The 16,123-nt window shown below is 37.3% G+C and overlaps 1 protein-coding gene across 2 annotated transcripts in view; it reads left to right on the top strand.

Moving 5' to 3' along the window:
* LOC6035549 (3-hydroxy-3-methylglutaryl-coenzyme A reductase) overlaps nucleotides 1-16,123 on the top strand; it is a 70,211-nt gene that overhangs the window by 29,137 nt on the left and 24,951 nt on the right. For both annotated transcript variants that reach the window (XM_001845655.2, XM_038257413.1), the window contains exon 2: nucleotides 10,802-11,569. In XM_001845655.2, coding sequence (XP_001845707.2) covers nucleotides 11,233-11,569 — 337 coding nt within the window. In that variant the 5' untranslated portion in view covers nucleotides 10,802-11,232. The remainder of the gene's footprint in view (nucleotides 1-10,801; nucleotides 11,570-16,123) is intronic.

The following is a 16,123-nucleotide window of genomic DNA, read 5'->3' as shown; positions in this document are numbered from 1 at the left end:
TAACATTGAACAGGTGCTTCATTCGGGCACGAGTCGCCTCTGAGAAAAGCATCAAATTTTCCTTAGCATGCTATGAATGCTTGATGAACACCACGACGCCACATGTCAAACAGCTACCACGTGATATAAAATTTGCACCATAACAGTTTTTTTTTCTTATTTGGAGGTTCAAAATACAGCTAAATAGCATCTGGATCACCATAAGGGATAATTCTATAGTTCAAAAAGTAATAAAAAGTATTTTTTATAGACGATGCTAGTCCACGTGGTAGCTGTTTGACATGTGGCGTCGCGGTGTTCATCAAGCATTCATAGCATGCTAAGGAAAATTTGATGCTTTTCTGGGGAAAACCATTGGTTCCGAAAACCCCGGATGTATTGCCGTTGAGCTCGATGGGGGTAGAACGAATCGACCTGGACTCTTAGGGAAAGTTGTTCTCCAGACGATTCCGCTCATTTTTGGCCATCCTAGAAGTTTCTACATGTTTTCCCCAGGCCTGTAGGAGCGAATGAATGAAAATTCAAAATTTCCCATAGTTTTTTCCATGTAAACTTGAACCCGCTTGAGACAAGCCAGTTTTCAACCAAATGAGCTGAAATTTGGCGTGAGAGTCCCTTTGGGTATGCCCTACAAGGGGAACCACACCAGAACTTGATCTGAGAACTTTTCAAAATCCGTACCCACCCAACACAGTATTACACAGTTTTCTTCATTTTTGAAGGTTAAATTAACAGGGGTCCACTTTTGGAAAAGTTTGGATTTCGTTGTCCTATTTTGGACCCCCCTAATTTTTGCTTGAAAATGAGCAGTTCTTCGCTTTATTTTAGTATAGTTTTTTTTTAAACTTACATTATTTCGACTTACTGAAGTTAAATAATCAGTCAAAAAATGATTGGATAGTAAATTTAATCATAAAATATAAATGTAGGTAGTGGCCATGTCTGATTTCAGATGTCGAACTCAAAACATTTATTTTGGCAAAAAGGACAATTCAATGTCAGTCAACATTGTTTTAAATGATGCTGAACATGCCAAATAAAAGATTTGCAGACAAAAACACACTTGAAATTGTTATTTTATTGATTTTTTCATCAAAAACCCTACAGAGGGTCCATTATAGGAAAGGGGTCTACTAATGGATAACGTACCCTATACAAAATAAAAAAAGGGAATAAAAAGTGAAACTACACAAAAAGCATGCTAAAAACGAAAAACCCTTCGCAAACCTTTGAATGAATGAATGATGAATCAGCAGGTTGAAATAATACTTTTTTAAGTATTATATTTATTCAAGGCTATATCTTAACAACCAAAGGTCAAATCAACAATGCCAAAAAAATAAAAGTGTAGAAAACTTTTCTCAGCTATTTGATGATACAGTAGTTGTTCGGTAACTGGGCTGAGAACGTAGCCCAGTCACCGAATGCTGCTCGCTAACTGGGCTGAACGTAAAATAACGAGGGGACCACCGATGCATAGTATTATCCTGATGTAATATAAACATAAAAAATTCTCAAATATATTTACAATGCTTACTTTTCATATTTCTTTAATTATGACTTGAAATTAAATAAATGTTTGAAAACTGTTTTTTTATTTCTTGAACAGGCTCTTGGCATCCATTAACCCCTCGGTCATTTCGGTTTGTTTTGGTTTTTTGACGTTTGTCTGCTTTTTAAGTGGGCTACAGCCCAGTTATCGAGCGCCCAGTTAAAAAGCAGCCCAGTTAAACAACGTCCAGTTACCGAACAACTACTGTATTTACCACACGGCGTGTTTTCTGGGCAACCTTAAGGAGAAAAAATAGTCATCGCTACTTTCAAATGTGTATTATAGGAAATTTTCTCAGCTTTCCAATGCTTCTAAGAGCGAAATGTTTCATCGGGAAATTTCTGAGATATCTCTATTTTAAGTTATTTGTTTTAAAATCCTTAATCATTTATTAGAAACTTTTTAATATCAATCCAGGAAGCTTGTCAAATGATGTGTTTCATGTGTCATTTACTCATCAAAATGTGCAAAATAAGACAAGAAACAACTTTGTAGAAGGTTGCAAACCGCTAAATATTTTGAAAATGAAGTTTTAACCGAATTTTTGAATATGTGGGATTTATTCAGAAATTAAAATCATAAAACCGCATTAAAATATTATATTAACAAGAACATATAGATTATTACATGATTGTTGTGTACAAATAACACCGGTCTGCTCTGATACAGCTTGTAATTAGCTGCTACAACCGAAATTTTTACAGGATTGAAATTGATAGGATATTAAAAGATTTTTATGAATAAATATCATATTTCCTTAATCAAACATTACCCAGTTGTATCATGTTTAATACTCGAAATTAAACTGCAAACTACCTTTGCAAGCTTTAGGAGAAATACTTTTCGTTAGTATGAAATGATTGTTTTAGTTTTCTTGTATTAAATGATCAAGTATTTACCAATATTTTAGAAGTTTAGGCCAACGCAAATATTTAAAAAAGTTTTCGTCCCTCGGCCCTGGCCGAGGTCAAGGGGGGGGGGGGCAAAAAAAATATATATATAAAAATTTAAATAACAAATAAATAACAATTTTACACTAGTTCAGTTGTTTTGCAATCATTAGTTTTCAAAAAATCTAAGATCTGACAAAAACAAAAATTGTATCGAAAAAAAAAGATTTTGCATCGAAAATTTTCAAAAAATCTTAAGATTTTTTTATAAACCCAAACATGCAAAAAATGATTTTAAACGCAGAAAAAAAATAATATTTAAAAAAAAAAATGTGATGGTGTTTTCAGCATTCTGAATTGGATAACTCCAGTTTTATTGCTACTTTTAAGTGCATTTTCAACAGAAAACATTTTATAAAATTTTATCTTTATTTTGTACTCATGAAAATATGACTTTTGAAGCTAGCAACAGTAATATGTAGTACATTTTAGATTTTAAATAATATTTGTATTTATGTTCCTGGTTAATGTTTGCTTAAGAAAATATCAAATTTATTCATTAAAATTCAATAATACCATTAACAATCACAAACCTGCCAAAGTTTCGGTTGAACAAGCTAAATCAGAGCAAACACGTGATATTTGTACACAAAAATATGTAATAATCTTATAATTCTTGTAAAAATATATTTTTACCCTGTTTTATGATTTTAATTTCTGAATAAATCCCACATATTCAAAAATTCGGTTAAAACATTATTTTAAAATTTTTTAGCAGTTTGTAACTTTCTACAAAGTTGTTTCCTGTCTTATTTTGCACATTTTGATGAGTAAACGACATATGAAACACATCATTTAATAAGTTTTCTGAACAGGTAGTATAAAATTTTCAATAAATAATAAAGGAATTTAAAACCAAAAAACTTAAAATAGAGATATCTCAGAAAATTCCCGATGAAACATTTCGCTCTTAGAATCATTGGAAAGCTGAGAAAATTTCCTATTAGACACATTTGAAAGTAGCGATGACTATTTTTTCCTGAAAAGTTTGTTCTAGAAAACACGCCGTGACCAGAGGTGGACTAGAATCGACTCTTGCATGTAAAAAAAAAACAACAATTAGCCAATTTTCGAGCATTTTTTGTTGTATTTTTCATTTGTTTTTTTTTAATAGTTAATTTAAAAATCGACAAATCCTTGCACATATTTTAACGAATAGTCCACATTAGGGACCTACATAGGGAAATGAAGTGTTCTGGGAGAAATTCTAAACACCCAAAGTCATTCAAATTTAAGGTTGAAAAACTTGTAGTATTTTTTTGGTGCTGGCACGTTTCTTGTACCGAACTAGCACAAACTTAACAAAAACTATCATTTTAATAAAAACAACAGTTTTATAATGTTTGTAAATGTTATTAATCTCATTTTTCTGCCTAAAATTATTTTAAATTGATTCTGACCTTGTTCTTGCATGGTCTTGTTGCTCGATTGGAACCCCGATTTGACAGTTCGATTGGAACCCTGAGAGTAACATTTCGCCTCTCCATATAGGCTCTCTAGTCCACATAAACACTTAAAAATCTGTCGAAGAATTGTTCTAATACAAAATGGCTTTCTGTATAATCTGTAATGTCGGAATGGCATAGTTTTCATCGCCAAAAATAAAGGTAATGGAATGTACTTCCTTTCTAGCACTCAATTGATTGCGCAAAAGTTCAAATCTCGCCTTTTTTATTAGGTCCTTTAAACAAATATAAACATTTAGTGTATCACTTTCTCACCTATCAATGTCTATCGCAGTAAGCGGGATACATTCAATGTTTACATTGTTTGTAGGACCTAATAAAAAAAAGTCTATAGATTTCCAGCTCTTGTATCAAAAAGTATTACTTTTCAATTCAAAGAAAGTTAACTTAACTCCAGAAATTAATAATTATAATTGTTTTTTTTTTTATACCGGGTATGTTTTTTTTCAAAAGCAATTTTAAAATTTGGAACTGAAATTCTTAAAATTACTCGGGGAGGTGTGCTGCTGTCTCCCCGTGTATATTATTAGGGCGTGGATCACTCTTGTTGGGGATGGACCCGCGTTTTGTGAGCACGAATTAACAGTTTCGTCACATATTTAGCGCAAAACGTTCGTTTTCTGCCAACAGGCTGGTAACAGCAACCGCGTCGACGTGCCATTGATGTTTCTTCGATGGGCTTGGCAAAATGTACAAAAAGCTGCGAACGTGAATGGATTTTTTAAAAGTTGGACGGGGATTTCACTGTGAGTTTGCAAACAATTCCGGGTTGGGTTGTGATACAATACGTTTTAAGCGAGAAAAAGTTAGAGTAAATGGAGAAGTGAACAAGATGCTAAACAAACAGAACAAAATATTATTCAGTGACAAAAATGACCGCCGCAACAACCATGTTGACAGAATAAATTCACGTTGCACACTTCGTTGACAAGGTTCTGAATTTTGCTAAATGCCATTCATGGCTACGTCAATACAGAAACGCTGCCCATGTGACGAATCTTCGCAAATTGTTTGCACCACAGCCGAGTTTTGAAACTTTCAGTCTTTGAGTCAAGAAGTATCTCTGGAACTGGAATAACCATGAGGGGGAAACCACGTTGTTACCGTTCGCTCAGCAGGTCAATTTAAATTCGTCCGAAACGCAAATAAACAACACACTCATGCCGGGCAATATGGATCGGCTCACTACCGCGTGTATTTGTTTGAGTTTACGGAACCCAATTTGAAGCTTTTTGGAAAATTTTAAGCAGAAACATTGAATCATTCGCAAGGTTAATTATAGAATTGTGTTGACTGACCGCACAATCGCCGCCCAACGTTGTATGTGTTTCAACCTTGCCTTGTAATCACATGAACAGATGATTTCACGGTCAATGGTCTAATGAGACTCGAGTGGTTGTACTTTATCAAGCAACGTGGAAAAACCACCCAACTTTTCCTAGGAATGTTCGCTTTGTTTTGCTAGAGTTTGTTCTCAATACCGACAGCATTTCTTGGAAACTTGAACCGATTTAGCATCTTCTTCCGCGTTGGGACGAAGAATCAAACTCGCCAAGGTTGATGCTGGTTTCCATAACAACAAGTTTGCAAAAAAATCCTCCTAATAAGCTATGCAAATTTTCGCCACAGAACCGTTTTTCCTGCGCGCCCATAAAGAGAGCCTAACTAATTTCTCCTCAAAATCGTTTATAGTGAATGTTAATCGGACCTCCCCACCGCCGTCACGCTGTTATCTCTCCCGAATTTGCACATCCCGTGCTCGGGTGGGGCCACAAGGCTGCTGTTGCTAAGCCAAAAACCACTTTTTTCTGGTCGCATGGTCTGGCTCGAAAAATCACGCCTGCGAGATATGTCACAGGCTGGCTGGCTGGTCAGCCGTTCCGGTTGGGCGTATGCAAATTAGCAAACACATGAACTCCAAAACCCGCGGGCCGGAATGAACACCTGCGCGAAAAGTTAAGACGATGATGTTCCGCGTCCCCTCCTCGTTTTGGTCATTAGGAAGAATCCGGTTTGGAACGGCTGAGTTAAGCACAATTTCCCAAAGCTTTTTTACCGAAAAACTTACTCTTTGTACATCTTTTTCAAATGATTTTAAAGTATAAACAAATGCTTTACAGTTTAAACATTGTCACAAAAAAATCTTCAAGTACCAACTCGTCTAAGTACACCGTGGGCCACTTTTGCAAAATTTAGTATTAATTCATATAAGCATTGAAAAATTTGAAACTACATTTTCAACTCTAAAGGAAAATTTAAGACTAAAATTTGATGGAAATTCAATGAATTTTTATTATACAGCAATTCCCCACGAATACAGCATGATTCGAAACAAAAGTTGTTCTATCGGACTCAACATTTTTCTGAGGGTTTCTTGGCCGAAATAATAAGACCCGTATTTTTTTTTGTTTGGCCATTATCGACTTTATCGACAAGCCCCGCCCTGAAGAACGTTTGCATAAATCGGATTCAACCGTTATTTAGAACATTCGAATCCTTGTCAAATACATCGCGTTACATCGTGCTGCCACCTGGTTTTTTTAAGTGCAAGAGTGAAAAAGTGCTGAGTCATCGTCTAAAAATAGACGGCGTCCTATCTCGCCCAGCAAAATGAAGTCGATAAAGTACTCGGTTTCGATGAGAAAAAGTGGAAAACGTGGTCTAAAAATAGCGACGCCATCCCCCTATGGACAAGGACCCAGCGCGTATATAGTTGATAGTAACAGTATTCCTAATTCCAGTCAGAGCTCACCAAGTCGCGATGGCCTAGTGGTTAGCATTTTTGCTTACCAATCCAAAGGACGGGGCATCGAGCCCCGACTCGAGCGACTTTGATTTTTCGTTCATGTTCAGAGTTTCAAGATTTATATTTCGTATACTTTCTCGTTGGGAGCAGATGGGTATCGAACCCAGAACCATTCGCTTACAAAGCAAACACCGTAACCAGTCAGCTGCGGCCGCTCCCATTGTATGGCCATTACCACATTTTTCAAAAAATCATAACCCCGCGCCAATTCTATCGATTTTAGCTGTCTTTGGCGCAAACGAAAGGGTATTAGATAAGCTTTTAAGACAAAAATAGTTTGGAAGTTTGAAATAGCTAGCCTAACATTTGAAAAGGTCAAATAAAAACATAAGTGCTGTTTTGAAGATCTCGGGACCAAAGGGCCTATGTCTAAAAATATTTTTATCGGATTCCCCGTAAAATTTTACATAACATATCAAAAAATGGGGAAGTTATGTTTTAATAAGATTTTTTTTCAAAACAAAAACCGTGTTTTTCGACGCGCCGCGCGAAAAAACGGGAAAATGACGAAAACGGGGAAAAACGACTTTTTTTTTTACTAAAACTGCGATAACTTTAAAATTAGTGATGACCTATACATGTTTGGGTACCATTTTTTGTAATTGAAAGACGCAAAATTAATGTTTTAGTAAAAAAACTAATTTTCCCGCTTTCGTCATTAAAATGGCGTGGAGTCTTTATAAATTGGGAGATTGCCCGCGCCAATTCTATCGATTTTAGCTGTCTTTGGCGCAAACGAAAGGGTATTAGATAAGCTTTTAAGACAAAAATAGTTTGGAAGTTTGAAATAGCTAGCCTAACATTTGAAAAGGTCAAATAAAAACATAAGTGCTGTTTTGAAGATCTCGGGACCAAAGGGCCTATGTCTAAAAATATTTTTATCGGATTCCCCGTAAAATTTTACATAACATATCAAAAAATGGGGAAGTTATGTTTTAATAAGATTTTTTTTCAAAACAAAAACCGTGTTTTTCGACGCGCCGCGCGAAAAAACGGGAAAATGACGAAAACGGGGAAAAACGACTTTTTTTTTACTAAAACTGCGATAACTTTAAAATTTGTGATGACCTATACATGTTTGGGTACCATTTTTTGTAATTGAAAGACGCAAAATTAATGTTTTAGTAAAAAAACTAATTTTCCCGCTTTCGTCATTAAAATGGCGTGGAGTCTTTATAAATTGGGAGATTGGGTCATACAAAAAGGCTGAAATTTGTATGACCCAATCTCACCCCAGACCGAAAGTCTCCCCTAATGATGATATCTACTTATTTATCGCAAAATAAACAATAAAAGAAATTTTTCATTCGTCAGTTTTTTTATTTAATGTAGTACTATCCGCTTCTTTATTGTTTTGATATTTTATTTCTTATTTTTGCTGTTACACTCAACCCCCGGTGGTTGGTCACTCTTTCGTTTGACACTTTTTTAGTTGGTTGGTCAAAGTCAAACTAAAAAAGTGACGAACTGTCACTTTTTACACGGCGCTTACGCACAGTTTCAAAACACACGTTTAGTAGTGTGTGTGAACTCCGTGTAAAAGGGGTGTCAAACTAAAAAGTGACCCCGTTCGTTTGACAACAGTTGGTGTCAAACCATCGGGGTTTGAGTGTATTGAAAAATGAGTTTGTTCCGGTTGACCATCCCTATTCTCGCAACTGGCAATGCACATCCATGTGCATTTGACAGTTCCCGGCGTGCGCCGTGACAGGAGTTAAATCGCAAACAAACAACAGAACTGATCGGACGGTAACAAAAACGATTTATTTTTAGTTAGAGTTTCCGGCGTGTTTTCATTCTTCTCGATTCTGCGTCGTCGAACCAGTCCAAGCTCCACCAAAACAGAGTTATCGAAAATGATTTCAATTAGGGTAGAGTAGTCATCAATGAGACACGGGGAACAATGATAAAATGGCTCTCACAAGTCGTAGTTTCAACCAATCAGGCTCATATTTGGGGGAAAGATGTGTCTACTAGATACACTTCTGCCATATTAGTGGCTTTGGTTATGGACGCTCCCTTGAAAAGTAATTCATAAATGTTTGATTCTGGGGTGTAAAAGTAAATTATGGACAAAAAAACTTATTCGCTCGTAGGCTGCCATTTACACCAAAACTAATATTTCTTAAAATTTCTTTCGACGTTCTATAGGGATTAAGTTGGGCTACAATGTCCTTTCATTAGATTTGGCCAAAATTTAAAATATACTCAGAATCCAGGGCTGTCTCATTGTTCCCCACTCATTTCAGCCCATGGGTAACAATGAGACACTTTGATTTTTCTTCAATAAACTTTTCAAAATCGATGGAAATCTTTCAAAACATGAATTTAAAGTGATTTTTGGCATATTTATAGAGTTTAAACTTCATTTAACCAAAAATACAATGTTATTTGGTATTAATATATGGATTTTACAAAATTGAAATACTTTTTAGTGTAACTTTTGTTATTAAAAGTTTCATGTTGGCAAAATTGCTCTAAAATGTTCAAGGCAAGTCACCTGCAATGGAACAATACAAAAACATGATGTTTTGCTAGAAAAATGTTGATTTTCGTAGAGTGTCTCATTGTTCCCCAGCTGTCTCATTGTTCCTGCCAAGTGCGTCTACAATGAGGCAGTTGAATAACTCTGGCTGTAGATGTCGGATCGATCTCATATTTTTGTCAATGTTAGAACACATTAAAAAAATGATAATGCAACAAAAAGCTCAATAAAACATGCTGATGAAAAAATTAGAAAAATCGTTGAAAGTTGAAAACCAAAAGTGTCTCATTGATGACTACCCTACCCTACCTATTAGCATCGTTTTGTCACACTTTTTTTGATCTATGAAGTTCAAATTCGGCTTTAAGCGGGTGTGGTCTGTGGCACTGCCCCAAATTTTTCCGAATGAAATCTCTAGAGATAACGATTTTATAAGCTAGAATAAAACGTACCTGACGCATGGTGAAAGGTAAACATGGGACGATGTGCTTGTTCGTTTTTTAGGCAAAATCCATCGCGTGTCAGGTAAATTCTGCAACTCGTCGCCATCGTGCTAACTTGTCGTACGTGCATTTTGGGCCAAATTGAGTTAAGAACGCCATTTTGTGCAGCACACAATGCCTCACCTTTTGACCTTCACAGATCCCAAAAATTCGATTTCAATCCTGAGATATTCAACAAAAACCGAAAAAACTCCGTGCATTTTTGTCACTTTACATATGAAAGTAGTTTCAATCTTGTCGTGCTGTCTTGTCACTCCATGAAAATTGATGTAAGTGCGACAAAAGGTCAAAGGGATTTCAGGCCAGGAAAGTCAGGATGCGTTTGTCGCACGTACAAGCTAGACTACCGTAAACATTTGTAATTATAACTCGGGACTCCAGCAACCAACTTCAACCAAACTTTGGGACAATGCACAGAATGGTCAGCCAAACAAAACGTGTTTGTTATTGTTTACATTGCGTGCTTTCGTTTTTTGTATATTCAAGGTCAAACATTAAAACGCGTTTTTCTCGGAACGTCAAAATGGTGGGTGCGACAAGATAGCACGACGACGTCGAACTGAAAGCTTATAAAATCTTTATCTTAAGAGATTTCAATTAGCCCAACATTCGAAAAAATGATTCTTATGTAAATCGTCTTCCAATCAAAGATCTGATAAAGCCATTCGATTCAGCGTCCAATTTCCTTTAAAAATAGCTGTCGAGTTTTGCTCTATAATTTTTTGATTCCGAAATATAAAAAAGAGGTTTTTTTGAAAAAAAAAAAATTAAAATCGCAAAACATTCGGGCGGTGCAAAAAAGAAGGCTTGGCCCAATTTGGTTCTTTTCAGAATGGAATTAAGATTTGTACCTTTGGTTCATGTAATTCTTTGTACCTTCTATGATACCAGCATACCGTTTAAATCAGACATTTATCCAAAACTGATTAGCATCTTCTTCGCCAGCCGCGCATAACTCACTCACGACGACGACGCTCTCTCAACTTTGTCATTCACATCACACTAAAGCCGCTTCTTTCTCTTTCCTTCCTTCCCACAGTGATAACCCGCGCGCAGAAACACACGCATCGAAGTCGCTCCCGCCGCTGGTTGGAAAGGTGATCGTGCCCAGGTGCTGTGGCGGAACCGTACCGCTGGTGAGGCCCGAGCAGCAGCAGCAGCAGCAGATCTTCGGGGCCACGACGACCGTCGCTGCGGCGGCGCGGGCGTCTTCATTTTCAGTATCACCTGAGCAGTGCTGCGGTGAAGAAGTGCTTGCTTGCTCGGCGTGTGCTTGCTGGTGCGGTGCGATCCCAAGTGGCCCCTTCTCTCCCTCCCATTTCAACGCAACGGCGTGTGCACGGTGATCCGTATGTGCGCTAGTGGCCGCGGCAAGTGCGTTCCGAATTGTCCCCGACTTGAAGCCAACGAAGAGGAAGAAGACGACGACGAAGTCGAAGAAACGCAAGTTTGAAAGTGAAGTGAGTGAAAATGAGAGTCGGTCGGTTATTTCGTGCGCACGGGGAGTTTTGTGCATCGCACCCCTGGGAGGTGATAGTGGCCTTGGTGACGCTGACGGCATGCATAATAACGTTCGACAAGGGAAGTGCCGATCCGTTCCAGAGTACGCGCTCCAGCTCCGGCGGTGGCAGCCGACCCTGTCCGACATGGCGGTTTGGCACGGTCGACGAGGACTTCCGGTGCGAGGAACAGCTGGAACAAAACGGTATCGACGTGATACTGATGACCATCGTGCGGTGCTCGGCGATCCTCTACTGTTACTACCATTTCTGTAACCTTCAGAAGCTCGGTTCCAAGTACATCCTAGGTGAGTGACGATTGGAAACTATAGAAACCGTTCTCGTTCACCTTCCGCATTGTTGTCACGGCGTGGATTCTAAAAAGTCATTGTCAAGGGCTCGCGATTAGCATAAGCTTTGGGAAAGTTTGTATACAAACTCTTTTGAAAACTCCAATCTGTTAATCAGCGTTGACCTATTCACTAAAGCCCGCGCTCGCGATCTGGCCAACGGATCTGCGTTTCGGTTTTCTCCTTCCTCAATTCGAAACTGATTTCGCCTTTTTTTTCCTTGCGGTGTGCTTCAGTTTGACCGAATTTTCATTAACACCGTCTTATTAATGGCCAGAGAGCAGCAGCAGCTGGTGAGACGCGGAGATATCGGCGGAGGCGGTGCAGCAGCCATCGTCGGTCTGACGCGGTGTTGTAGGTCACGTGACGAGAAAGTATACAGCCGAATTGGCCTTTTGAGGCTGCTATGAGTAATCTTGGCGAAGTCCGGTGGGGCGACCTTGATTTTGAACGTAAATTTTACCATCTCTTTCATCAGTCAGTCAGTGGGAGATGCTAACGAGTCCTTAGAGACTGGTGAGGGTCGAGTTCAATGCGGTGCAATCTAGGGGTGGTAGCGTGGCTTAAAGGTCATTTCATTCCGAATAGGTGATAATGCGATCAATGTTTGTTAATAATGTCGTAGATTGGCAGCAAAGTTGAATTATCATTCGTTTTCAGGGTTAGGGGTAAATTAAGCACTCAAAAATTTGAACCATATAAAAAATGTAAAACAGTCGATAAAATTATTTTACTTTGTTTTTTTTTTTATGTGTTTTTTGTTGTATCAGTGAGAATTTAATAAACATTTTTTTTAAATCATCTTAATGTCACTAAATTAGCCAGTTTTGTCGCTATAACTCATCTTTGCGGTTAAATTAACGTTGAAGGTCTGGAAATTTTTTACTAATATCTGGTTTAAAATCATCACATTTTCAATACAAACTTGATAGGTATGAGTACTTTAATAGATAAAAATGTTATTTTTAGATCTTACCTGTAGATTTTTGTTATTGTTTGCTATACATTATGAAGAGCGTGAATATAAATTCCAACGCATCAAATAGAATTGGATACCCTTAATATATAAATTGTGGCTAATTTTAAGAAATTAAATTTTTAAAATCTTATTAGGTACACCCAAAATTCAGAGTTGAGAGAATCATTCCCCTCAAAATTTATTCTAAAAGATAGTGCTACCAACTTACACCATCATAACAAATGTGTTTATTCGTTAATTGAAATAATAAATTTCTAACAAGTGTCATACATCGGCATCTAATCAGTCTTAGTCGCCAAGTTGTGGTTGCCGAGACAGTAAAGTCAATGGGTTAGTATGGCAAAGGTGTCTGGTTCGGTTCCCGTAGCCGACACCATTTTTTTTCTTTTTTTTTTTTTTTGGAGGATGAAACTCGAGAGAATAAGTCTCTCGCTCATCTCGAGTTGTGTTCTCTGTGTCCTAACTTTCCAAAATTTCGGGCTTTAAAACTTTAAAATTCAGAATTTAGGGTACGTATTTTTCATTTTTTTTTAAATCAAGACTAACATTCCAAAAAGGCGTAATATTGAATGTTTGGCCCTTTTAAAATGTTAGTCTTGGTTTAAAAAAAATGAAAATACGAATGTTTCATAGTTTATCATTGAAAATCGGACCATTAGTTGCTGAGATATCGACATTAGAAAATGGTGTGTTGTTTGGGTGGGACTTAGACTGCTAGGACTGCTTTTTAAACCTTTATATCTCAGCAACTATAAGCCGTATCAACAAAGTTCAAAAAAGCAAAATATAGAGCTCAGCTTGTCAAAAATATTTTTTTCAAAAGTGGGCAAACAAGTGCACTAATTAAAAAAAATGGAAAACTGCGACTATTTAAAAAAAAGTTACTTAATCCACCCTTAGGTGGTTGGCGCCTTCCTCACATTTAAAGGGTGCTATCCAAAATGCAAAAAGTGCGTAAATAACACTTAAGTGCTTATAACTTTTGATAGGGTTGTCAGATCTTCAATGTTTTGGACGCGTTGGAAAGGTCTTTTGAATACATATCCAACGATAGGTCGCATGAGAGATCCGGACTGAATTTTCATCAAAATATCTGAGATCCGGCCTCGAAAAAGTGCGTAAATAACTCTTAAGTGCTTATAACTTCAGATAGGGTTGTCAGATCTTCAATGTTTTAGACGCATTGGAAAGCTCTTTTGAATACCTATCTAACGATATGTCGCATGAGAGATCCGGACAACGTTTTCATCAACATATCTGAGATCCGGCCTCCAAAAAGCGTATAAATAACACTTAAGTGTTAATAACTTTTGATAAGGTTGTCAGATCTTCAATGTTTTGGACGCGTTAGAAAGGTCTTTTGAATACCTATCCAACGATAGGTCGCTTAAGAGATCCAGACTGCATTTTCATCAAAATATCTGAGATCCGGCCTCGAAAAAGTGCGTAAATAACACTTAAGTGCTTATAACTTCAGATAGGGTTGTGAGATCTTCAATGTTTTAGACGCATTGGAAAGCTCTTTTGAATACCTATCCAACGAAAGGTCGCATGAGAGATCCGGACAACGTTTTCATAAAAATATCTGAGATCCGGCTTCCAAAAAGCGTATAAATAACACTTAAGTGCTTATAACTTTTGACAGATTTGTCAAATCTTCGATGTCTTAGACGCGTTGGAAAGGTCTTTTGGATACCTTTCTGAAAATGTATAGCATGACGGGTTTTCTTACAAAAACCACCCTTTTTACAATCTTCCGGACTTTTGTTAAAATCGTTTTTTTAGCATAACTTTTGAAGTACTTAACTAAACTGCATAATTTTTAATAGCGACTTATGGGACCCCAAGACGGATCGAATGACGCCAAAACGGATAAAATCGGTTCAGCCAATGTCGAGATAATCGAGTGACAATTTTTTGATCAACATCCCACCACACACACAGACATTTGCTCAGAATTTGATTCTGAGTCGATAGGTATACATGAAGGTGGGTCTAGGAGGTCTAATTGAGAAGTTCATTTTTTGAGTGATTTTATAGCCTTTCCTCAGTAACGTGAGGAAGGCAAAAAATCCTAAATATGGCTATATCTTGAAAACGGTGCACTTTATGAAAATTTCACTAAAGTACTTTTTGATTGCAAATTTGATTTTACATCGAAAAATGAAGTTGAAAATTTTTTGCGACCAATATTTCCATTTTTTGAAAAAAATAGTATTGATTCGAAAATTCATTCAGTCAAAGATTTTTTGCACAACCTTGAAATTTCTGAAAAGTTGGCTTTTTTGTCCTCTAAAACATATAAAAAAATTAAAAATAGTGTTTTTTTCAAATCAAGTTTTAGTGACAAAAGGTAAAATTTAAAATCACCAATTTTTTTACCGTCTACCATTTTTTTTCAGTGTACAACTTTGCCGAAGACACCAAATCGATAAAAAAATTCCTTCAAAAGATACAGATTTTAGAATTTTCATGTATCATTATTGTATGGACAGCTGCCAAATTTGTATGGAAAATTATATGGACAAACTAATGATGCAAAATGGCTTCTTTGGGCATACCGAAGGCACCAAAAAAGTTTCAGTCGAATTAAAAAATACAAAAAAAAAAATAAAAAAAAAGATCGATTTTGTAGAGCACTGCTCTATTGGTATCGAATCGGTCAAGTAACACGAGTGGTAAATGCAGCTTTTGCTAGCATTACTATACAGATGAAACCGCGACCGCGACATCTGATGCTTCCATGATGATCCTGTTGTGTTGGGTTTTCCCCTACGCAGAAGACACACCTGCATCGTACAAGTCCACTCCGAAGGAAACGATCGTTCAAGGACGACCAGTAGAATGGTGAAGAGGATGGCAATTTGCACTCTGGGCCATTCAACCTATTATGACCACAGTCATGTTTTCCATAAGTACGTATCGCCTTATCTGAAGGGACCTCACAGAGCATTATTGATGAAGCATGCCTGTTGGTTGTAGTAAATTATGGGTGATCGACCTTGGACAAAGGGTAGAATCTCGCCTCAAGCTAGATTTCAACCTGAAGTCAGCGTCCAGATGTTCAACCACAAGTCGTGCTGGCGATAATGATCGGTATGTTGGTATGGTCCGCTGTGCAACTTAAGGGACAAGTTGACTAAAATTGCAATGTTTCGTTGATTAGCCGTCATTTCTAAACGGTGGAAACTTATCTTAAATCAAACGTCCAATTAGTTCAACTTTGTGTGATTACTCGTTTCCCCCGTTGCAACGCGTTGTTTACAACATTTCCTTTTGTTGAAACGTTTTTGGAAAGCACTTTCTCACTTTTACCCTTTGCTACCTGCAGGGTTGGTCATCAAAAACGTGGCCATTTTTTCAATTTATCTAAATGTTTACTGATATTCAGTGAGGTCTCTTCAAAACATTATCCTTCATCCTAGGATTACAACGTTGTTTATGGACGACCCCACCCAGCAAGCTACAATGTCTGGTCTTGGAAGGCTGTTGTTGAAAGCTCTCTGCGCCAGCATGTCCCAAGAAACTGGTCG

This window comes from Culex quinquefasciatus, chromosome 1, assembly GCF_015732765.1.
Source record: "Culex quinquefasciatus strain JHB chromosome 1, VPISU_Cqui_1.0_pri_paternal, whole genome shotgun sequence".
In the NCBI taxonomy this organism is placed as follows: domain Eukaryota; kingdom Metazoa; phylum Arthropoda; class Insecta; order Diptera; family Culicidae; genus Culex; species Culex quinquefasciatus.
Note: the sequence above shows the minus strand (reverse complement) of the source record. Positions and strands in the feature narration are given on the sequence as shown.